Genomic DNA, 25,390 nt, shown 5'->3' on the forward strand with positions numbered 1-25,390 from the left:
GCTTTGTCAATAATCTCCGCTAGCTTCTCATGCCTTTCAACTCCTACAAACTGTTTGCAATGCATGTCTCCAACATCAAAAGACTACAGATCCAGTTTAAAAGATAAAGATGTCTCTCCTCCATATAACCTAAAGTACTGCTTACCCGGTTACAGCCAGCTATATAAAATGTTGCAGTGTGCTTATAAGACACAAACTACATACTGTGCATCCATCTGGTGGGTTACTATTTGTATTTTACCTAAACTGCATGAATGCCATTATCACTGAAAGGTGGTATTTTCCACTGACACAGTCAATTAAATGTGCCACTGAAAGATCAAACACATTTTCAAACCTTGATCAGATAAATACATATGAAATAACAGCTGTTAATAAAAAAATATAAAATTCTATATAAAAAGTATGCTTAGAACCTTTGATTTTTTCTCTTACCTCTTCCCTAAAAAAATAAAAAATAAAATCTCATTTTAAACTTGGAGCTGAGGTATATGCTGACATAACAGATAAAAACGCCTTTGAGATGCTACTAATTTCCTTAGATTTAAACACCTCATCTGAAATGACCCACTTTCACTGCATAAAGAAAATTTCCAACACTTTCTTCAGCTTCCTTTTCCTGATATAAAGGTTATCTGATGACTAACTATAAGGCTCGAATAGTAAATTCAAACAAACAAAAAATTGCTAAGAAGAGTTATTCAAGTGGGTGAAGTCTGCTCAGAAACCTACCCAGGCTCCTCCGTTGGCTTTAGCCAAGACACCAGCCTGCAGAGATGCCTCACTTCTCACCTGCAGCAAAACATGCTGTGATTGTATTTTTAACAATGAAACTCTCACCTAACTAGAGATGCAAATCTTCCAGTACCACAAGTTATATGAACAAATAAATTCTTCATTTTAATGCATCGGCAGGCAGGACATCTCTGTAATTTTAATTTAGTGCTGTTCTCAATAGAAAACTAATTCTCACCAGCTCACAGCGATGAAGACACGTTTGTCTGTAACAGCGTAGATTTTACAGCCCATTACTGTTATGTTTTGTGCTAGCTAAAACCACAGTAAATTATCCAACCATAACTTAAATCTGTCTATTATTTGTAAAACAATACTTAAAGTATTCTTATTTGTTAGCAGGCTTTAAACTTGTTTTTTAAAGATATTTTTTGATAGAAATTGAAGCAAGTGATGAAAGAAGTATTTACATTACTGGTAATTCCATACAGGAAGTGATGCATAAAGTCTAAGATGTTTTGAAGTTTGATTTCATAAAGTGCTATCTGTAGCTAATGAGCTACACCAATTAGAGAAACTAGAAGGCATAATGACCAGAAATAATGCAATTTCAGAACTCCATTTTCAAACTGAAAGTTGAAAACTTTTCTTCTTTTGTTTTGTTTTTGAACCTCTGATCAATTTTTCAGCTGAGTAAGAACTAGTACTTGATTCAAATTCACTGGTAAAAATTCAGGGTAGGAATATCCATGCTGTATTGTAATATGGGCTCCCGCTAGCAAAGTTTGTTAAAATGATCATTGATTTCAAATGTTTATCCAGTGAATTTTTCCAAGGAAACAAACCTGAGATTTTAGAAACAACCTTGGGAGTCAAACACATATGCTTGAATGTATTTTCCATGTAAGATAACAATGCAGCAAAACAGTTTGGTTATAGATCATAAAGGTGTCAATTTCAAATCGACAGTCCCAAAATAAATGTCATTATTCAAAATTAAATTTATATACATTGGTTTTGATTGTCCCAATTTCTTAGAGCAAACCAAATAAGAAGCCACTGCAACACTCTTCCCAGTATAGCAACAGGAATACGTTGCCGGAGAAAGCAGGGATTACAGCCATAAAGACAGTGATGCATACCCCTTACAGACCTAGACCAGGATGCCTGCCAAAGGCCCAAAGGCTTAGAAAGATCTGCGTACAAGTTTAAATAACAGCTTGCTAAAATGACCGTATTTTAATTTTATAAATTTATTTATCCCTATAGTTGTGAACACTAAAACATATAAATTTAAAGAGAGTGCTTTAAAGTAGAAATGTGGCTACAGTTTTCAGAAAAATAGCAGCTTACCGTGGAAAAAGAACAGGTTTTATTTAAAACATCAGTTAAAAGCAATGGGTATCTCCGCTCCCCTGGGTAGGGATCTACAGTCTTGACATATTAACACTTTGTTAATACTTTCTTACCCCACCCTACACACTTTGCAAGCAAAGCCTCCATAAACTTCTTCCCCCAGGTCTCTACTAAGCCCAGTCTTCCACAAATACTACCTGAAGCTCCCCCCACTCCGATCTTCCGTGGTCTCCACAAAAGAAAACATATTTCAGTACTGCACACAATAAAAATTGACTGTCTTCAGTTTCACAGAGATATGCAAGTGAGAAACTACACTTCATCTTCTCCTAGCAGAAGAGACTGATGTGTTCAGTTTTCCATTTACTAATCCATTTTGTTCTAGACCTCAAGGTAAGTCTTTGGGGTATTTCATTCTGCACTGACAATTCTATATGATTGATTAGATCACAATTTTTATTAAACCAGTTCCCTCTGAATCGGTATCTTACCCCCCTTACACACCCCCTGATAGGGGTGCCCTGTATCACATGCCGCCTTGGCTCCTGGTTGTATCGTGCTCGCCTGGATTGCCAGTTGGTACCTAGACAGAGTCGAAGTGCTGATCTGTTTTCTGCCAATCTACAACTTTTTGGCTTCAAAGGGCTAAACGTTAATATGAAGCCAGTTGAGAACAGTTTCTGTTTTCAGGAAGGGTAACAAAACCCCCGTTAAGACATCCCTGGTTCTACTAATGCAGGCACAGCACGACAGTGACTTTTGTAGTGCAGTTTATTTCACATAAATTCACAGCAGCTGCAATCCTAAAACACACCGAATTTTAGGCAAAAGTGACTAGAAGGATAAAGGTAACGAAAGAACAGACTGACTTATAAGGGAAGGGACATACCCCAGGAAGGAAGGAAACTGAAATGGAATGAAAAGGTGAGCAAGGGGTGAAACAATAACAGAAGACAGAAGGAAAAAAAGTTTAAAAAAAGATGAGAAGAAGGAAAATCCTTCTGTGATTTAAGAATAAAACAAAGCAAAAATTAATAAATATAACACACTTTATGATGGATAAACCAGCCTGAGGGGTGGGAAGATGTGTGAAAAAAAGTCTTGGATGGCCACATGAGCTGCTACAGCAGCAGATTACGTATGTGACATCCTAGTCAGACATCTGTTCTAATTATCACGGTACCTGAAAGACTGAAGCTCCACACAGATTTTGCATCACAGAGTAAAGACAGAATTATTTAAATAGGCATCTGCTGCCATCTCAGATTCTTGGAATACTGTAAGTAGTTTACTTGTACGTGCATGCTGTATGCATCCAAATCCATTGGTGAGGGGACCCAAAAGAAGGGAGAGGTACTGTCTGTGCTAATATCAAAATAAATGCTTATTGCTGATTAATTCTCCATTCACTCTTGCAAAATGATGAACCACAATGTGCATTCATAAAAATAATGCTTAACAGGCAACTTATTAAAAGCAGCCTATATTTAGACTCAAAAACCACTGACAATGCCTATGAAGTTTGACCCACTTCAAGAGGCAAACACAAGCAGACATCAAGTTTTTTCCCAAGATTCTGTAACTAAAATATGGACACAAAAGCTATAACAAAGCTTCTGAAAGCACAACCTAAGCTACAATATCCACTCCTGTATTTTCTCAGGGATCTAGCTGGAGAGAAACTAATTCAGACTCTGCAGTCCCCTCCACTTTCGCATACATGCGCACCACCTATTGCTGCTCCTTCTCTTCTAGTCTGTGCGCTGCTCTCCGTGTTTTTAACTGCTACAGGTATCTTGACAAACATTGGGTAAGCAAAGTCTGTAAGGGGAGATCTAAGAGTTGGCAGCTGCATGAGGGAAGATTTTTGGACTCCCAAGCATTCTACAATGTTAAAAATCACACAGTTTTGTATTCTGCAGGCAGAGATGTCCCCAGTACCATGACAGGCATGCCCTCTTACTCCCTGCATTTTGTGCAGAGACATTAGTTCAGCTTTTCAAGTGCAGACAGGGTGGGGGCAATGTCTTTATTTCTTGGCTTGCAACAGCACGCAGGGTTGTTCTTTTCCCCAGTTCTTTCTCCCTGCAGCTAATAAGAATGATCACACAGGTAGCCTTATTTATCAAAGTAAAATAAGCAAAGCGTTAATTTAAAAATCTGCTGGCAGTGTAAAAGTTAAAATTAGTATCTCACTAGTATCAGCAGGAGAGTAAGTATATCTCCCCGAGTCAGTGCTCCATGTCATCTGGAAACACTGCTTTATCATTCACACTTGATTCAGCTTTTGAAGGTCATCTCACAGCTTAAAGAGCAACATTTAAGGTTTTCTAATACAACCTTAAATCCCGAGACATAGTTGCATAGTGAATTAATAAACAAGATTATTCTAGAATAAAGTAGTATAACCAGATTACCCACAAGTCCCAGTATCAAACTGGCCCATTTTACGAACTGGCCAGTTTTCCTGCAAAAATACAAAGCATTAGTCAGGTGCAATAAAAACAGTAGGGCTCTGAATCTGATATACAGCTGTGAAATTCCTGTTAAAGAGAAAATAAACACAGCCAGCCACGAACAGAGCCGAAGCCCTGTGTCTACCCCAAATAACCAAAGCTCTGCACCATCAAGAACACCAACGCTGCAGTTCCTCTCTGACACCACTATCAGTCATCAAACCCAAGTAGATGGAAGGGAAAACAAGGTAATCCACTTTCACTCGTAATGCACAGCACAAGGCCAAGGAGGGGACAAGGCAGGCAACAAGAGGTATTATGAAATGGGATCAAGAACGTGCATGTAAAGAAAAAGCAGAAGAAAACACCGCAGGGAGAGATTCTTCAGACGGAGAGTCAAAACAAAAAAACCCTAACAAAGATTAAAAGGAAATGAGATGAAGAACAAATTATCTTTGCTGTAAATCAATCTCATCAAGCCATCGCTCCTAAATGGGAAACCTACCCCAACCCAAAACAGTTTTAGTAGTCTCATTCCACAGTAAATCTGAATTTAAAGCAACTGAAAGTGTTAAAACTGCATTTTCATAAACATTTTTCTCTTCAATAAAAGTACTCAGAAAAAGCACTGCTAATTAAAATAAGCAGGAGTTACACTAGCAAGAAATTTATAGATATGCCCTATCAGGTCACTGAAGTTAAAATTGAATCGTTCTTTTGAGATTTTGGTGAAAATAAAAATAAAAAATAAAAAGGAAGCCAAATGGCAAATTACATCTGAATGCAACTGAAAACTTGAAAAAAAACTGAAACTTGAAAACACAGAAATATAAACCCTGATTTCAAAGGCTTTCAGAGAAACATTGAAGCAGAAAATGAAAGTGAAAGCATAATGAAGCCATCACATTTATTCATTTTTCTGAGACAAATAGTACCAATATAAAGCACTGAGTATGTGAGACAACTAATATGCCTCGATAAATTCATGTTCAAAAAGATGGGGAAGTAAATCTGTAAAACCATTTTTACAGAGTGGGTAAAAGAGAAGAGGGAATCAAGTAGCTGTTCCAGGATTAAAACTCACAGTCTACCACTTATGGCTGATTACATTTGCCATAGGGAAAAATGTGAGTTAAGCGATTGATTTATTTTAATTATTATTTTTCTCAAACAGACCACCTGGTGAGATATTCTGTGATTCTATGGCCAGTTCTCCATGACATTCACAAGACTCCTTTTGAGCAGAAGGAAAGATGCAGACGAGATGACCTCCTGAGGTCCCTTGCCAGTTTTAATTACTGCAGGATTAAAAATACTTCTAGGAGCAACTCTCCAGTTTCCTCGCGGCTTGCCCCAGTTTTCCATAGTGTGTGGGGCTGTAATGGTATAACAGGTAACCTGACAGTACTTCTAACACAGAATGCTTTTTACCTTCAGGAGGGTGTTAAGTTAGGCTCATCGAACCTCTCTCCTCATGTACGGAAACAAAAATCAATCGCAAGAGAGAAAAAAAAGGCATCCAGCACCTCAGTAAACATCAAAAGTTACTACAAACTCACTCAAACTGCCCATCAACGGCCCAGCTCATTGCTAACGGCTCGAGTCAGTTATTATGGTAAAAACATGGTAAAAAAACCCCAAACAACCAAGCAAAAAAACCCGGCCACAACTCCCAAGCCCAGCACTGTAGCCGAACGCCGGGGCAGGAGCCGCAAGCCTTACCTGGCTCCCGGTTGATTTCGATCTCGAAGAAGCACTGGGGCCGGTCCTGCACCCCCATGGCGGCGGGCAGCCCCTCGCCACCTGGACACAAAGAAGAAGCGCCCTGAGGAGCGGCCGCGGCCCGCCCGCCCCGCCGGCTGCAATGACACCGCCGCGGCGCTGCCCGGGGAACTCCGCGGGCACCGGGCCCCTCAGTCCCGGCGGGGCGGCCGCGGCGGCGGGGGAGGCCGGCGCTGCCGGAGGAGGCCGGCGGGGGGATAGCACCCTGAGGAGACTGTTCCTCTCGCAAACAGCCGGTATGGGGGGGTGGGGTAGGGAAAGGGGGGGAGCCCCGTCAGCGCTGCCCGCCCTCTCCCCCGGGCAGGGGGCAGCAGCGGCCGCGGCCTTACCTGGCAGCTCCGGCGCTTTGTTCCCTCGTCGCGCCGCGCCCGCCTCAGCCCCCCGCACCCCCACCCCCCCGCCAGGAGGCGCCGCCGGCCCCCAACGCCATTAACAGCCGGACTCAACGGCCCGGCCGACCGCCCCGCCCCGGCACGGCGCGGCACGGCGCGGCCCCGCCTCCCCCGCCGCGGCCCCGCCTCCCCGCCACGGCCCCGCCTCCCCCGCCGCGGCCCCGCCTCGCCCGCCTCGGCCCCGCCCCTCCACCGCGGCTTTGCCCCTTCCCGCCTCCGTCACGGTTTCTCACCGCCCACGCAGCGCTGTGACGGGACGAGGCGGGAAGCGGCGAGGTCGGCTCTTTCCCCTCAGGGCCGGCCGCTCTCCCCCCTCAGGGCCGGCTCCGCTCCCTCCTGGGCGCCCCGGGATGAAACTCACCCAGCCCCTTGCTGTGGCAGAGGGAACCGGCGCGGAGAGGAGGAAGATGCTTTACAGAATAAATAACATCGTGAGCCTCCTGTAAAGTGGGCATTCTTCCTCACCGCCCTGACCCCCAGCCATCGTGCCCCTGCAGGGCTGTGGAGCTGAGCAATCCACTCTGTGCTTCGCCCCTTTAATTCAAGAAGCCTGAGTGGTTTTGCAGAGATGTCTCCCCTCTGAGGGGAAAATATTTTTATGAGCACAAAAAAACCTCAGAAGATTTTGATGGGAAAATGTTCACCACAATGCTTTTGTCAGAGCTGTGGCAGGACTGCTCTGGTTCTTAGCACAGAAACAAGGCTGTTCCAGGGGCCAGCCTGCAATGGTCCTCGGCCCTGCTAAATGTATCCAGCCTTACTTTAGGAGCCCAAGAAACTTTAAACCAAAGAAATGTAAATTGTTGCAGCAGACTATAGGTTATTTTTTTCAGAGTTTGGGATGTTGGACCATCCCAGAGTGTGGAAGTGGTAACTTCAGCAAATGAAGTGTCAGACTCTTTAGGAAGGAGTATTAAATCTATGAATCCTCAGTCTACGACATCCTTCGAGCCAAATGACTTCATGCTGGGGATGTACAGCAAGCTTAAACCAGCTTTTCGTGTAGCCCCTCATATTAATGTAATTTATGTAATTACTCCTGTGATAGTAACTTCATTCTTATCCTTACAGAGATGGGTTTTTCTGGGAAGGCAGAGGAAGGCAGCACTTCCAGCATGGTATACACCCTGCACACACTGCACCATCCCTACAGCCCTTACATAGTTTCCAGATAAACCAAAGCCTCACTGCTTCTTGCAAAAATACGTCTTTTATTACTTCCAGAAAGAAGTTGTTGCTTTCTAAGCAGTGAGAATGCTCTCAGTCCTCACCACCTGAGAAGCAAAACGTTTCTGAATGCTTTCCAAAAGTTGTACAAACCAGAACTCATTGAGGTAATTTTACCTGGCAGCAGTATCTGCAGTTACTCCTTGTCCAAGGAGAAATTCAGAAGCCTTAGATTAAAGAATAAAGAGTATAAAAATAAGAATAAAAAGTAGCAGTATTTAAATCAAAGGATACTTTAGAAGTTTGGAATGCAGCAAAGTGGGATTGTTGTGATTTACCTATAGCTTTAATGGCTGCTGTCATGACAGGATCTGAGCATGTCATGAAGTTTAACAGCCAGGTTCTGTCATTCTTTATTACCTCTAATAACACGTGATTGTGCAAGTGGTCCTTAAGGAAGCCTGTCTTCAGAGTTGTCAGATAGGTTTACTGGTCCTTTGGGGATACTTGCCTGGTAAGCTATCACACAACGTGAAAAAAATGTAGCACAGTCTGGCCTTAAATTATTTAGCTGTGAAATGCTCTTGTAAAGTAGAAGGGTATTATTTGCTTCACCTTGAAATAGTAAACCAAGAAAGAAAGCTACTGAGAAGCTGGGTTACAGTAGGTCCACAGAAATTCCTTTCCAAAATTAAAATCTGAAAACACATCTTGAGTTCCTTAATCTTCCCAAATAATAAATATATGTTTGAGGGTTTATGGTTATGCTATTTTTTTTCCTCCTGAGCTGAAATAAACTATTAATTCCCTTTTACCTGCGGTCTCTTTTATGTTTTCAGAACACGAACTTGCTAAAGGCAGATGAGCAAATAAATAAGCAAAGGTCTCAAAAAAGACATGGAAATGTGCTACTTGCTCTTCATGCAAGTACCAAAGATTGTGAGAAATAATAAAAAAAAAGTTAATTTCAAGCCCTGATTATTTTAATAAAGAAGCAAATTAGAAAGAAGTTCTGGTCCCCTGGGAGATAAGCTCTTAAGATCATCTCTAGAACTAGAGCTGATAAATATGCAGCTCGGTGGAAGAAAGACATGCCCCAAAAAAGTTTCCAAAGCACATCTGAGGCCAGTCTTTTGAAACATGGAACAGTTAGTTACAAATGAACATTTTTCCTAGGGTTCTTATCTGGGAACAGCTGCGTATGCTGCTCTGGTGACATCCTGTGCCCATTGAAACCAGTGACAAAGTCCCCATTGATTTCACTAGCGGTGGATGGAGGCTGTTTGAGGGGGGTTATGGTCTGCCTGGCAAAGCAGTATAGTTATGAATGATTGCTTCTGTGTAACGCTAGTCTTTGATAAGCCATAAATTTGCAAAATGACCCTTTTTTAGGCTTAAGTTTTCCCCGACTATGTTGCAACCTTATAGACAACTTTTGCATGCACCAAGACCAGCAGGCCCACTTTATTCTACCTCAGATCAACTTTAGAGATTTCTTAGTGGTGCATTTTATGCCTAAGAATTCATGTTGATAGATCTTGGCTACAAGTTGCATTCTTTTCTGAGATACAGTGTGCTTGGCTGCAGAGGTTTAAAAAGTAGGAGGGTGCAAAAGCTACTGCTGAGCAGTTATGCAACCTACGTGCACATCAGGGTAAAACTGCTTAAATTAGGACGCAGTATTTTCCAGTGTGTCTTTGATTGCCTTAATAATTATTAGTCTACATGTGGCCATGAAAGCTTAAGCTAAGCAGCTTTTGTTTAGGTATTTATAGAGGCTCTTCTTTATCATTTTTGCAAATTCCATACATAGAAGCTGCGTCTGAAGTGGGAAACAAGATTTTGTGTTTAATGAGCAACAAGTTGTTGGTCAGTTCATTCTCACGCTATTTTAGATGTTGCCATTGCAGTTACACGTTGTCAACTGTGATATTCTAGAGGTCCCAGTGTCTGAAAAACCTCTGGTCTGCTCCTTGGATGCTGAATATTTTCTTCCCTAATTTGTGATTCTCACGAACATTAGTTATATAAGTTGGAGAAGGAATTTTCAGCATAGCTTTTCTTTATCTGGGGCGTTTGGGTTGGGAGGTGGTGCTCAAAATACTTCTGTGAGACAAATTCAGGGCTGCTTATTTGGGATCTCGCTCTGAAACTGCTCCGTGCAGATTCTGATCTAGCAGGAACGGATGTGAAATGTTGACACCAGGAGAAGAAGTGACTCAGAGCTGTTCATGAGGGTCACTGAAGTTTCGAACACTGAGACACAGTGGATAAAAGAGCCAGAACGTTCTACAGTTAAACTTAAAAACTTGTGTCACTGAAGAACAGATGAGCACCTTCAATCATTCAGTCATGTGTAAGCGTTTCTCTGGTATTTTTCCTGAAGAACAAATATTGCAGACCAGAATAACTGAGAAAGGGGTTTAATTATAAAAAGCCTCACTGCTGAGCAAACAAGAAGTTAAAAGCTGACAGGCAGTTCAAACTTAAACAGTGAAAAGGTGCTTAGCTAAAAAACACCCATGCCAGCATTTGAGTGCAAAGTTTAGAGTGTTACAGGGAAGTAAATGGCTCAGGGATAAGCAATGAGCAGTAAAATCTGTCAGCTCTAGGCTGCTGATCAAAATCCACACCACGGCAGTAATATCGGACATTTTTCCACACATTGAGTGCCAAGATGTTGAAGATCTGTGCATGGCTAACGAGAAGCTCCTGTTCCAATGTCATGGTTTAACCCCAGCCAACAATTAAGTACCATGCTGCTGCTCGCTCACTCCCCTGCCACTGGTGGCATGGGGATGGCAATCAAAGGTAAAAACCATGGGCTGAGATAAGGACAGACTAATAATTGAAAGTAAGTGCATGATACTATTACTAGTACTAGTATTAGTACTAATATTATAGGATAATAATAATAAAATAGTAATGTAAAGGGAGATAACAAAAAGAGAGAGGAATAAAACCCAAGGAAAACAAGTGATGCACAATACATTTGCTCACTACCTGCTAACCGATGCCCAGCCAGTCCCTGAGCAGTGATCAGCAGCTCCCAGCCATCTTCCCCCAGCATGACACTCTATGGTATGGAATATCCCTCTGGCCAGTCGGGCTCAGCTGTCCTGGCTCTGCTCCCTCCTGGCTCCTCACTGGCAGAGCACGGGACACTGAAAAGTCCTCGGTTTAGAGTAAGCACAACTCAGCAGCAACTAAAACATCAGTGTGTTATCAACATTATTCTCATACTAAATACAAAACTTAGCTACTGAGAAGAAAACTATCCCAGCCAAAACCAGGACACCACATTACCAAAACCACTAAAACTCTCAGCTTTTATTGAGCCTTGGAAGCAGTTAATTGTTCCTATTTTAACAGGACTGCATAAACTAGGAACTAAAGGACATAGAGAAGTGAATGGACCAAGTGCAGCAGCAAGTCTGGGGGCTTGGACAGGTAGAATTTCACTAGCACCTACCTTCAACAGCAGCTTTCCCACTTGGCACCATGCGCTAACAGCTACTTAGTGAGTCTGTGAAGAAGGTTCCTCAAGAAACTATCTGTTACCCTTATGCTGCCCCTGAGCCCACGTGTGAGCAGTCCAGCAAGCCTGCCTGTAGAAATGGAAAGCCAGATCCTTGAAATCACCCTTTCACCAAACATGAACTTTAGGTAAAAGTAAAGGAAGATTTTATTTACTGTAATTAACATACTAACAAGGTCATTAATAACTCCATAGAGAAAGGGGCACAGAAGTAAAATAAAACCAGATTATAGTCACCCATACACTGGGCCAGCTCCAATAAAATCCCATCTCTTTTGCTCCCTGACAAACTCTGAGGATGCTTACCCAGCTGTCCCATAGCTGAAATTCATGTCTCAAGCAAAACCTTTGTTCTAGGATTTGCTTTTGCTGAAAAGGAGCATTGACGTGGGGGACACACATATCCTCGGACAGGTTATGCAGATATTTGTAACCTCATACATCCAAACACTCCCTGCAGTTCTCTTCATTCACACTTCCCTTTGCCTAGGGATTTCCTGTGAACTGTAACCCAATTAATACCTGAACCATTAACACAGTTCCTAAAGGATTACTGAGCTTTCCCCCATCCTGCCCTAAAGCTTTAGGAGTGTTTCCATCCCTGGTATGAATAGGTGGAGCCATCTGCTATCCAGGCAGCAAACAGAATTTCTTAATGACTGCCCCAGCATGACAGAAATATAGGCAAACCATCAATCCATTATGTTGTAAATTGTTTAATGGGACAGAGTATATTCCTGTACGTACAGCTTCTTTAGCCCCTGAAACCCATATTTCATTTAAACCAGTATATTGGACTTTAAATGGCCAGAGTGCATGCAGGTTATTATTAGCAGCTTGCTGAGACTAGAAATAAAGTCAGCCCGTTGCTGAGAGGCAGGTCAGGTTTGGGAGACTTGCAGTCTCGTCCTCCAGCTGCCTGTGCTCTCCCTGGATATATAAACAGCTTCAGTCTCTCTGGCTGATACAGCATAAATCTTAACAGTGCCAAAATCTCATCCAGAAAATATTCAAAAGCAAATGCTGTCAAGAAACCTGAATATGAGTGAGTTCAGAAGCTAGAACATAATTTAATGTAGTTTTCTGTATAATTCTCCCAGCTGCTTCAGACTGATTCCTACTGCTACAATCTTCCCATATATCTAGCTGCTTATTTGCTCCCCTTCATCAGTATCTGAGCTCTCCCCAATTTTACAAAAATATCTCCATTTCGCTCTTCTTTCACTGCTTGTAGAGAAAGAAATTGATGATGTTATATTTCTTTAACCAATAAATGCCAGATGTCTTGACGTGGGTTGTGTACTGTGTACGTCTCAAGACCACATTTGGTCTGATCCAAACCCCAATGCAATTAATTTTTTTCTTTCATTTACTTCAAGGATGAAGTAATACTCCAGGCTATTGAAAGAAAATGATGTCTTGCTAGTAATCAAAACCATTCTTTATCCAAAGTGTGAAGCCTACTATTTGATATCAGACTTAATTTACCCATTCAATAATACTTAAACTAGGTCAAAAAAAAAAGAGATTAATGTATACGGCACATGATTAACTGGTGAAACTTGGTGCCGCAGGGAAATGCAGAAGTTAATGATACGTTGTCTGGTTTGGCATGTGGAGTCTTGTGTTGAAACCAGTGAGTGGGCCACGCTACATAACAGCAACACAAGTGAGTTTTTTCCCCTCACAATAAAATTAGACTGTTTGTGTTACCGTGTTCTTGCAATCTCCCATCTGTTTCTCTGTGTCTGCTGTCTCTTGTCTTGTATTAAATTATGAGCTCTTGGAATGGATGACAACAAAGGTCTTTTGGTAGGTACTTTGACAACCTATATCGGTCTTAAAAAATAAAAACCAGCACTGAAAAAGTAAAAACAAAAGAAAAATCATACATATTGCTGAAGGCAGCTAACTGACCCTGTAAGAGGCTTGATATGAAATGTAATATCCCCAGGTTCACTCTGATTCAAAATAATGTTTAATTAATGGCTTTTTGAGGGAAAAATGGCATGATGATTCCTTTCCTCTAGTTTTTTTTTTCTTTTTCTTCCTTTTTTTTCTCTAAAGTTTAGTTTCCCTTTTTACCTTTGCATTAAAGATGTATAAACCTCAGCTCAGCATTCCCACCAAGCACCATCTGAGAACACTCTGTTATGCAGCACAATAAGCTTGGAATGCTTGAAACTGAGTCAGCTCAGGTACTTCAGAGCTTGTTAGTTTTAGCTCAGACAGTTTGGATGTTTCTGCACTGTTGTTGCCAGCACTGTGGATTGCAGGAGGGTTTTTTAATTCAGCTGCGATGCAAATGTATGCAGCCAGAAGAGCTTCAGGGCCCTGCCCATGCTGGGGACCGTGGAGCAGAGACATCAAAGTAGCTCTGCAGACCAGTCTACCACCAGCAGAGATTCATCGGAGACAATCTGCTGTGCTGAGCCAGAAATGACTCCGTATACTGCTGGTGGGACACCTTGTCACTGTCCTCCCAAAGTTACTGTTTCCAGAAGTGTGACATGTGGCACAAAGGTGCTTGAGCTGGTTCCAGGCAGAACCAGCTGAGCTCTGGCAGGGGTTTACTAGCCTAGGTTCAGCACCATTTCAAGGCAACTGCATCACTCCTAGACCCAAATTAGCCCCAGAACAAGTACAGCTCCATTTGTATGCACTGCTGTTCCTGAACCAGTAAATCATACTGAAGCCACGCTGACTCTGCACAAAGCCATCTCAGGTACATCTAAATCTGAACAGCTGGCAGTGCTTTAAAAATAAAGAATTCAAGTCACAATGCAAAGGTAACTGGGTGAAATGTAGTGGCCCCTATGAGCTAGGGGGTCAAACTAATTGATACAGTGCTTTGTTCTGGTTTTAAAGCTGTGAATCTGCAGCTGAGGCTCCAAAGCAGGATGACGATAATAGCAAGAACAGTGCCAATAAGGATAAAAGCTGAGCGGCTGGCAGAGCCACAGCTGCAGTGAGGCAGGTAATTCTCAGTGGATCTGAGTAGGCAAAAGTGAATGGCTACCCATTCCCATACCCATACCAAAAGAACAGAGGGCCCTGCAAACAAAAGAGGGCAGAGAGAAATTCTGGCTTGGGGATAGGGCAGAATCATTGGGATGAGGGAGGGGGATGGATTCATGCAGGGAGTTCCTGCAAAGAAGGGGGAGGTTGGGAGGTTTCTACAGGAGAAACTTGCTGGGGAACAAAGGATTGCCAGGAGTCCCTGGTAACAGCATTAGTAATAACCATCAAGATTAATGTTAATGTTGATATAAATAAAGCTACATGCAATTATGATTTCATAAGGTCAGGAAGATACTGTTTTTCTGGATTGAACAATTAAGTTCATTGTGTGCACTTATGGACAGAGAAGGTTGGAAGGGGAGGATTTATATTCTCCTCTGAAACATTCAACACTGACCACTGTCAGAGACAGGATACTACATCGATCTGTCTGGGAATGATGATTGTTCTTTTCTGCAATAACCACAAAATATTTGTGCCTGGAGTTCAGAGCTTTGGCCTCACTTAATTTGATACTAAAAGATTTTGGTGGACAGAGATATATAAAACTGCCACTGTGATCTAGTGAGAATCTTATTTATGCGTCCGCACAGGAAGAGTTTGTCTTATGATAAGGCAGGAGCTTAAAGTACAACCTGAATGTAAACATATAAATAAAATGGCTTGGTATTTACCCTAGCTCCCACTTGAAATGCAGGCTAGAACACCATAAGTTTGTTCTAGTTCAGTGGCATGCTAATAACTGCAGATATACCATCAATTGTGCTGGCATATTCATTTAATGTATTGCAACTGTTGCTGTAAACAAATGGTAATTGCTTGGGATTTAAAATATACTGCAATTGCAATTTTAACATTGAACTTTTGTGATATAAAGATGGTAATTACAGCACCTTTCAGTTTGATTGGTTTAAAATATGGGGGCAAGGGCAGTTTTGCAAGGAAGACCAAGAGAAATAGCAGAATGCTTTAAGTCAGGGAGCAGCTAGCCTCCAGTTCTGCTCCCCTTACAGTGCACAACAAAACTCCCCTCCCAGTGCAAGAAATTCGGACTGGCCACATATGAAACCACATAAGAGATTTCCAAAATGAAGCCTTCACGTTTCTGCACATAAATCAAGACTTTGGTTGGTATAACCACAGTGGATTTGCTGGCAGAGGGCACAGAGAGGAGGAGGCTGATGCCAGGTTTACATGAGGAGAGTATGGCTCCAGTTGCAGCGAAAGTGTAGGCAGAAGTCTCCCCGAGCACTAACCTTTCCATCGGTCAGGCTAGGTTTTATGTGGATAAATAGCCTTTGCCTTATACCCTTTCTTCTGATACATCTGAAGCGTCCATGAGACGAGAAGGCGGCTCTTCCTAACTTTCTGCACTGAACTGAACTCATCCTGTAGTAAAGTTTCCTAAAATGGGTGAGCCTGTCTAATGTCACCGGCACCTATGGCATTTATCTGACCATGAATAAATAACTTAAACCAGCAGAAAACTGCTAAACCAAAAGAAATAAAAGATAAAAACAAACCCAAAAACCTACAACCCCACCAAAACCAGATTTTTCTTTGCTATCTAATGAGCTGGGAATGAAGGAGGAGAGAGCAGGACCACCACTTTTGGCACGAGCAAGCTGCTAGAGGCTCAGGAATGTCACAAAACTTCACCTATAGGTGCATCAGGGAGGTTAAGTGGGATGAACTTGAACCACAGGGGTGTAATCTAGGTGAGGTACCATGTACCTACAGCTTGGCAAAGGAATCCCGATTGACTTGTGTGCATTTGTCAGTCGAAGAAAGAGAAATGTTGCTCTTCTGATGGAAGATTATAGATCAGCTGGGAAATCAGTTGTGGTACATTCTGCTACACCCTATTAGTTTTAGTCCTGGTGCTCAAATCTGTCAAGTATTTATCTGGGGTAACTGCCTGGCCTTTGTGAGAGAAATAACGAATAACTAAGCTTTTTACTGTCACAATAATAATGAAGTATTAATGGTGAGTTAAGGATCAGAATGAGAAAAAATCCAGCCAAGCAGCCATTGCTGCTAGTTAACATCTAACTGGATAGTCAGAGGTGGAAGTGTTAATGTATCTGGGTAAATGAAGAAGGGATATAATCACACAGTGTCTATAAACATAAATCAAGACCAATAAAAACACTGGCTGTACAGATTCAGCCTCAGATTAGATTCAGCGGCTTCAAGGCTAGGAAATTTAATTTCCTGGTCACCTGTACCTTTAGCATCCTACTTGTATATCCTAAAAATGCCTCAATACCTTCCTGTACCAACGGTTGCACCAAATTTCTGAAACTGCATACATGTATTATAGGATAAAAGATGTTGAGCTGCATCAAGGATGGAGTGGGGAAAAAAAAAAGCTTTACAAGTTAGAAAACCTTTAACTTCAATTTATCCATTTAATGTTCAACTTATAATGGAAAGCCACAACAAAAATCTATAAATCTAGTTGGTATAAGCTAATCAAGAAACAGCTATGAACCTATATTCTTGGGCTTTCAGATCTTGGCTGCACTAGGAAATGTTTCTTTCACATTCTGTAAAGTTGAGCTTCAGTGCTACTGGCCAACATCTGCAGAGCTGGCCAAACTGAGGGCCATGCAGTAGAAAAAGGTTTTGAATATAATTTCTGACCCAATCACTGAATACACTTAGGTCTCGTTAAAATATATGAGCCTATGAGCCAAGGACAATCATTGGAAGACTTCATTAGAGGGTATTTAATCACATCTCCATGGCCATGTTTTCTTGTGCCTGCCCTGCTGGCATTGACAAGCAAGATTCTGCTAAGTCAGATTCTCCCGGCACTGTAAATGGGAATAGACAGTGTCCCCTAATTCTCAGGTGAAAGCAATTCATTTCTTGAAAAAAACCTGTGTCTCTGCCTTAATTTTCTTCCTATTTTCCCTTCTGCAAGGGTACTACATCAATCATTTTCCTTCACTAAAGACAGCCTCTGCTGTTGACTTGTCTCAAACAATTGCAGGATGAACTTGCTGTCAGAAAACACCTTCTGATGCCTGGCTCGACTGAGCTGTCAGTGACCCATCACATCAACTCCATCACACCCTCTCTCTCCACTGCTTTTCTGCTTTTTTGTTGTCCTGCTTACAGGGAAATGAAGGGGAAAACCATAAAAATAATGAGCACGTAAGCAACGCTGCTGGGAAACAAACAGCTTAGAGAAAGAGTGGTGAAAAATCATACAGAGCAGAGAAAGTCTCCTGAGATAAATGTGAAGATTTAGGGCAGCCAAACAGTAATTACAGTGTTTGTAAAAGTCAGTGTGCATGCACCGCATTATGTACAGCAAACATCACGTTCAGTCGGCACAGCCCGTTCTCTGTTCCTGAGACCAGAGATTTTCTTTTCTTTTGTTCTCTCCCTGTTTGTTCAGACTTCCCAAATAATTTTCCTGACACTTTGGCCTCTCATTTGCAGTTTTATAGGCACTGTTGATACCTGATGTTCTAAACCTGAGACAAGTTAGTTAATTTGGATTAGTCATAACAGGAGTGCTATAATGCCACAGTTGGGTAAGCTTTACCCTAGAAGGCAGGTTTCTAGGACAAACAACATTTAGGAGCACAGGCATCATTTGCTGAGGGCAGTGAAATGTGGGCTCTTTGGAGGAAGACTGAGGACACTTCTGAGTCTGGGTCCCTGACTTCTGGAATTTGTGTAAATGTAAGTGCATTGTTATTTTCTACATTCTCCCCTGCTTAATACCTATCAGGTATCCTCCTGTTTGGCTAGTATTTGTTCTGCAGCATGCAGGTGGTGTGTGGGTATCATTCAGGAAGCAGCTGGCTCCATCAGACTACGCAGACATCTTAACCGATGCAGAAGCAAGATGTGAAAGTTTCACTCTGTTCATATTCAGATTTTGGGCTGGAGAAGAAAGTTTTGGCAGAAAAGGTATGGAGAAATACTGATGGGGAAGAACAGTATTTTTGCAGGAAATCATGAGATCAGTATAGTTTTTGTACTCAAGTGGTTTGTTCCCAAGAAAATCTACTTGTGAGTGGTTTAACCTGTGTTATTTCATAGTTCAGGCCATATTTCCCATCCATTCTCTTGCACATCTTTATTAAGACCAGTCTGTAAACCTGATGCAAGGCTGCTCCTTTCCCCCATCAGCAAAGGTATTAACTGGGTAGTAGATGACTCTCCTGATGCACCACTCCCAGTGTACATCTGTGATACCATCGTCTCCAGATGCCCATCTCCTGAGTCCAACCCCAAATAATCCTGAAATAGAATTGAAGTCTACGAGTATTTAAAGCAAAGAAGGTTGGGGTGCTTTTTTAAATGCTTTTGAGGTTTCACATTTTTGCTCTATTCTCCTGTTATGAGACCTACAAATTAACTTTGTTTTAGAAAGCAAGCTGGCTTTTCTCCCAGTTTCCCATTATTCTGTAATTTTGAACCTTAAAACCTCATATTTCACAGGCTGTGGTAAAAGTGATGAAGATGATCGCAGTTCTCAAAATATGCACTTCTAAATAGCTTCTTCTCCCTAAATACCACAACTGTCTAATTTTCAGACCACCTTTCATGTAACTGGAATGAAGAGGAAAACCTAAATGACTGATTGACAGAATGGATCTTTCCAATAATATCCGTAAGGACATACCTGGGATTTGGGTTTTATGGACTGGATATGGAATGGATTGGGCTGGGTGGACAACACACAGGTTGGGATGAGGGCTTGGCTGGAAAGGGGTGCTGCTGGAGGGAAGGTTTCTCATCCCTGCCACCCACATAAATTCTGCCTCTGCTTATATGAAAGTGCTCCAGGGATACTCAGAAGCTGCTATTTTCTCTGTCTCACCAGTGAAGGCCTGTAGATGCCTGCAAATGGATGTGTGCCCAAAACCTGTAGGTGTACTTGGGACTGGTTTAATCTAGTTAATCAGGGTATGACAGTAAAGGTGGTTTGGTGGCACAGCCTTTTGGTGAGATACGGCAACCAGCTAATACACTGAGTCCCTGGTGGGTTTATGTGGTCTGTACCAAAGGTGACATTACTCTGTTCCCAGGGTAAACTAAAGCTGTGTTGGAAGATACACATTTCACTTAGGTGTGTGGCAATCCAGCCTCTAATTGCCATGAAGTCATGCTCTGGGAATGCCCCAACGTGCTCTCAGTGCTGTGTATCTGGTGACGTGTGCTATTCGACAGGAGGAAGAGATGACATCTCAAACGTTGCATCCCTCAGGACTGAGTGCAGACATACGGATGTGAAGCAGAGGTGTGCAGTAACACCACTGTTACTCTCTTGCTGGATGTGCAGGGTGCACTTCACCACATAGTATCGGTATAGGTGCCACAGTCCCTCCTCCTGTGTGAAACCTATCCTTAGGATTCATTAAACAGTGGCATATTAGAAGGGATGTTAGCTCTGCTGTTCCTGGCTGATGCTGTGAGACTTAAATTCCCCCTGTAATTATAACTGGCCACTTTTGAAAAGCTTTTTTCAAATGTGCAGTTCTCTGTTCCTGCACATTCAGCATGACTGTGCTACAAGCAGGGTGTATACGTGGTGGATGATGTTTCTCTAAAAGGCTAATCCTAGACATCCTCAGGGGAAAAAGGTTCTTTGAACATTATAAAACTGCATATTTGCCTACTGTTAATTAGGCAAATATAACCTCCAGTTTGAATCTTCTTGGAGACTGGGAAGAAGAAAAATACCCTGAAAGCAGGTGGGGAAGGGTTAACAAAGGAAATTCAGGTTGTGAAATTGAAATATTTTTTCTGGCTCAGAGCTGGTAAGCAAAAGTGCTCATCAAGCACAGAGTCTCTTTATCTGGTATCTGACAGTGCCACAGGGGACAGCGAGACGCCTGCAAACCAAGGTCATTGCCTCTATCATTGAAGTAAAGCGTTCCTACATACTGGCACAGAAGTAAAAGCGGGACCTCCAGTGCAGCTAAACCGATCGAGTGACACAAGTCAGGCAAAAAAGTGTAGAAAAAGGCAGAAGTATCAGCACCCAAATCCTCAGATACTGAGAGCTAAAAGGGACAAGGAAATTATCCTATCTGACCTCATTTGTGATTGGATTTTTCCCCAGTTTTCTCCATAGAGTCTGATAACTTGTCATTTAAAGAGGAACTAAAAGGCAGCAACCTATGGATGGTAGGTAAATTAAAACTCCCACTTTTTGAGCTGGGAACCAGAGAAGAAAATCAAACAGTTTTTAGGATCAAATTCTGCAAAGAATTATGCACATACTTACCTAAGGGCTAGATGGACATATATAAACCAGTAAAGAAAGGAGAGCCAGAGACTGGCATGAACACTTGTCTGTGTCTGTCTATACTGTTCAGTTGTTGGCATTGCTCTTGGTGTGACCCAGGCATGGTCTTAGAAGGTCATGGGCCAGCAGCTCTTCCTGAGCACCAGAAGGAAGAAGCCACCCTGTCCAGGGCGAAGAGAACAGGAGCAGCATTCAGCTGTATCAACAGGAGCCCCGACATGCCATTTGACCTCAGAGGATAAGGCCTGACCTTTTTTATTTATGGGTACAAATATAGTCAATTAGCTCGTTTGTGGGCCAAAATAATGCCTAAGCTTTTAAACTACCTCCTGTCCAAGCTTTTTAGATGCCACAGCATAACCTGAGGAGGAGGAGCAATGATGGCTCTTTGGAGGAAGATCTGTCATAACATTCATCTGGAGCTGAATGTCCTGTTAGTTCCCAAGAAACAGCAAAGCTCTCCAGTATTAAGCAGCTGTCACCTTTTAAAGTCTGAGGATGTTGTGATTTACAGTGCAGGTGGAGGGGGAACAGAGAGAGGGAGGCTCTGTGTTAAGTAACACAAAGCTGCAACCAGCTCCCTCGCAGCCTGGTCACCTTTAGAGGCTCCTGAGATATGTCTGGTCTTAAATGTTAATATAGCGTGACAAGAGGATGTAAAGAACAAGAGGAGGCTTTCATCAGGGTCTTGTACGCACCACTGAGCTCTACAGTCTCCTCCCTTCCCCCCAAGAAGGGGTTTCTAGCTGCTTGTGCTGGAAGGGTTAGGCCATAGCCTTGGGTCAACCTGCTGCAACATGAGTGTGTGGGGTGACCTGCTGTGAGAAGGCCCATTTGGGGTCTCTTTCCCATATTTCAGGAGCTGCCTTTAAGCTCACTGCCTTTGTCTGAGAGATCCTTGAGGTCTGTCTGTGCCCTGCCCTGTTCCCTGCTGATCCTGGACCTGCCTTGGTGCTATGGACTCGCCTGGCATTTGTTGGACTCTTGGCTGGACTTGGTTACTCTGAATGGACCTGCTCTGCTCTCCTTGCCTGGGTGCTGTGCAACCAAGCCCATGCTGGGAGGCTGCTGCCACCCTCACCTCCTGGCTTCCTTTCTGCAGTGGGGCAGCCCCACTCAGGTTGCCTCTCCACAGCTCCTGACTGACCTCCAGACCCTGCAGGGGATTCTGGCCAGCCCTCAGAAGCAGCTTTTGGCCTTGCAGGTTCCTCTGACATCTCTGCAGCCATGATGGTCCCTATCCTTCAGGCCCTGAAATGTTCAATGGGCATTAGGCAAGGCTATGGGGTTTACTGGTCAGATGCAACTAATCCTGGTCACCTATCCCACAGATTTTAGTTGTTTAATGAAAATATCCCAGATCTCAGAGAGGTCCCTGGATCGGGTCATGTGCTATACTGATTGTCAAAACCCCATAGTAAAGGACCCTGAAACTGGTCACTGATCTGGGTCAGTTTTGGGGGGTATCACCACCTATATTGCTGTGGCTAAGGCTGTAGCCCCACCTCACAGTATTCCTTACTATCACCCCTAGGGTGGGTGCACCATTCAAACTGCTGCTCTGATGGACCTGGGGCATCCCATAATTTTGTTGCTTCTGAGTCTGCCAACAAAATCTGGATGTCTACCCAGCCCTGAGCCACCCAATGACTGCCACTGCTCTTGGTGGGAGGAGCACCCACCGGGGGGCCCATCACCCAGAAGACCATTCCCCTCCAGGTCACTGCAGCACGATTGCTCAGGCTGTCCTGCCCTATCCTGCACCCCCAGGACTATGCCTCTGCTCCAGCACAGGATTCCCCCCCTTCAGCCCCAGTCCCAGATGTATGCAGTGATTGCCAGCATCTTTGAAGGGGATGGCCACTTCACTGCCCGTGTGGTTGCCCCATTGCTTTGATCCCAGCCAAGGAAGAGTCTGTAGGGACCATCTGCCCAGTATTGTACCCTGAACTGGTGGCCTTTGAATACTTCAAGGTGAATCTGGCTAATGTCTGCACACTGGGCATTTTGCAACACTTGCTCCTCTAAAGCTGGACCTTTGTAAGGTGTGTGGACCATCAGTGGTGGGAAGGGAGGTGGCTGTCACAGCGCTGAGTGCCCAACAGGTTCTGCAACCTCTTCTCTGGCCCTCCTAGGGCTTTAGCTGCTGGGGCTCAGGGTCGGCCCTGATGTAGGGCAGCTGTAGCCCTGGATTAGGCTGCTGTGGAAACTGCAAAGTTGGAAGAGTGAGCTAGAAGTCCTGTCTGGTGTCTTTGCCCATGAACCCTCTGACCCTGGGCTTGAGAGCTGCAGTTCAACACAAGCCCTTGCCCTTGTTCCTTGCCTGATCTGGGGTGCAGGTATGGCTCTGCCCTGCCCTGCCTTGCTGAGTAGTTCTTTCAGCTTCCTGGCGGAGGGAAGGAGCAAGAAGGAGGTCAGAGTAATATAATAAAAATAAAGTTTTATTCCCACTCTGCTTATGTCAGTAAGTATTAAAATGGTGGGATTCTTTGCCAGTATAGATGCATAATTGATTATTACTTCCCTTTGCAGAGGCATTGTGTCATTTAGTCCATGCTTCATGTGGACCACAAATGGAGTACAAAATGAAACCGTGCTGATTGGGCTGCATTTAGCAGAAAGCACAGCTGGCTTATTGCTTATGCTGTTCAGGCTTTTAAAAGTCAAAGTACGTAGGGCTCCCCGCTGATAAAAATATTCTGAGTTGTTGCTTGACTCAAGGGTGAACGCAATGTGAAACCTCCTCAAAGCAGTCAGCGGTATCACCTTAAAACACTCTCACCGTCCTCCTGCGCCACTCCTTTGGTTGCACCAGCCTGCCCGTGGGGCTCTGCTCTGAACTGGAGCAGGGAACTGACACAGCTTTTACAGAGAAGGAGGTGCATCACCTCTTTTTTCTTGCTCTGTTCTCTGATCTTTCTTACAGCTGTCCTCCTCAAAACCACCACGTCAGTGCAGGACAGGAATGAACAGTGGGGTGCCAGAAGACTTCAAGCCAGTTGTGTCACTTTTACATCCTGTGAAACCTGGGCAGAAAGTTAAAAGCTGCTGTGGGCTGCCTCGAGGATTGGGCTGCTTGCTTTGTCCTTGAAGTGTTAGCTGGTGAGTGAGAGAAGGAGGAGCACTGGCAATGGGCTTGTTCAGGGTAAAGCAGATAGTGGTGGTGAGATGCTTCGTGCAGCTTGTGCCTTCATGCTGTAGTGTCCTCGTACATTCCCCTGGAGTGACATTACTGGTTATTGATGAAGTCAGGCTGTTCCTCTGGATAGATTGAGCTGATCCTGTCTGATGACTCTGATACCAGTTTCTGAGTAACAATATAAGCTGTGAAGTGTGCGATAAGAACTAAAAAATCGAACATTTTTTGGTAAGACTCTGAACTATATTACACCCAATCAGTATTTTCCATTAAACATTCAATTTTAAATCTCTGGTCTAAAATTTAATGATTTCATGTTTATTTATTTGATGTCTTGCAAAGTTCACTACATGCCACTTCAGACACTTCGCTACAAGCAATGTTAAAATGAGATGGGGCTGGATCTACAGAAGGAATTTATCTGGTGATTATCATTCTTGAGGGAATAAAACTGATTTTTTAAACTGGGAGGTAGTTGCAGACTGTGTAGGAGCAATGGAAATAATCTGTATGTAAGTCATGGTAGCATCAGAAATACAGGGGAAGTCAGGGTAAATCCATGATTAAAAGAAAAACAACAAACGTACACAAGAAGGTCAATATGTATTTATATATTTGAATATAAATACAGAGGAAGAAGAGATGGTTCTTCATGCTAATGACAGCTGAACTGTAGAACTCCTTGCCAGAGGCTGTGGATGTAGAAAGTTCACCTGGGTTAAAAGGGAAATGAAGACAGGATTTTAGAGAGAATAGATCTGTTGTTGATGACCAAGTAGACAAACCACATCAAGTTCATGAAATTCTCTGAGATAAAAGTAGCTGGAAACTCTAGTTGGTGGGGCAAGTACCACTTACTCTTTCCTTGACACCTGCTTATGGACACTTTTGGAAACAGGGCAGTGGACTACTTGTGCATTCAGTCTGAATCAGTATCCCTGTTCCTTTGGTCTTATGGTATTTTTTATTTATTAACAATAAGTTGTTTAACATGAACATGACAAAGCTGAATAATTTTTTATTGACCCTTCTCATATGATGCTTAAAACAAACCATATAACCTGAGAATACTTATACAAACCACATTACTTTTCATAAATGCATGTAATGGGGTGCATTCAGTTCAGTGAGAGTAGTCAGATAAATAAACCTTCCATGTATTCATCAAATGCTCACAAAATTGAGGATTTAGATTACAAATTATGACATGTTCTTCTACAATAATGTAGAGCAAATAGAAGGCTTTATCTCCTGTTACAATATTAAATAAGCTAGTCTAGAAGCTAACAAATCTACTTTCCAAATTCCTAGGAAATGAAAATTTAAGACTTTGCCTCTTATGTTCCTCCATCACGGATGTTTTGGGAAGCAATGAAATCAGCATTATAGTGGGATTCAGACACTGGCTTTACTACATGTTTATACTTGTCTGAATGGAGTGCTCAGCCAGTGCCTTATGCTGATGTGTTGGCAATGCAAAATGTGTAATGATGTCCCTCATGACAGCCTGTCACCCTGCTGACAGTG

General features: G+C 42.9%; 1 protein-coding gene across 6 annotated transcripts in view; it reads right to left on the reverse strand.

The window, feature by feature from the left end:
- Positions 1 to 6,706, reverse strand: part of NKTR (natural killer cell triggering receptor) — a 45,371-nt gene extending 38,665 nt beyond the window's left edge. For 5 of the 6 annotated variants that reach the window (XM_037383494.1, XM_037383493.1, XM_037383490.1 and 2 more), the window contains exons 1-2: positions 6,659 to 6,706; positions 6,270 to 6,350 (exon numbers count right to left, since the gene is read on the reverse strand). In XM_037383494.1, coding sequence (XP_037239391.1) covers positions 6,270 to 6,327 — 58 coding nt within the window. In that variant the 5' untranslated portion in view covers positions 6,328 to 6,350; positions 6,659 to 6,706. Of the gene's footprint in view, positions 1 to 6,269; positions 6,389 to 6,658 lie in introns of those variants that run through there. The other variant, XM_037383489.1, reaches the window with a different exon arrangement.
- Between the last annotated feature and the right edge of the window lie 18,684 nt (positions 6,707 to 25,390).

The sequence above is a fragment of the Falco rusticolus genome, chromosome 4 (assembly GCF_015220075.1).
Source record: "Falco rusticolus isolate bFalRus1 chromosome 4, bFalRus1.pri, whole genome shotgun sequence".
NCBI classification, from domain to species: Eukaryota; Metazoa; Chordata; class Aves; order Falconiformes; family Falconidae; genus Falco; species Falco rusticolus.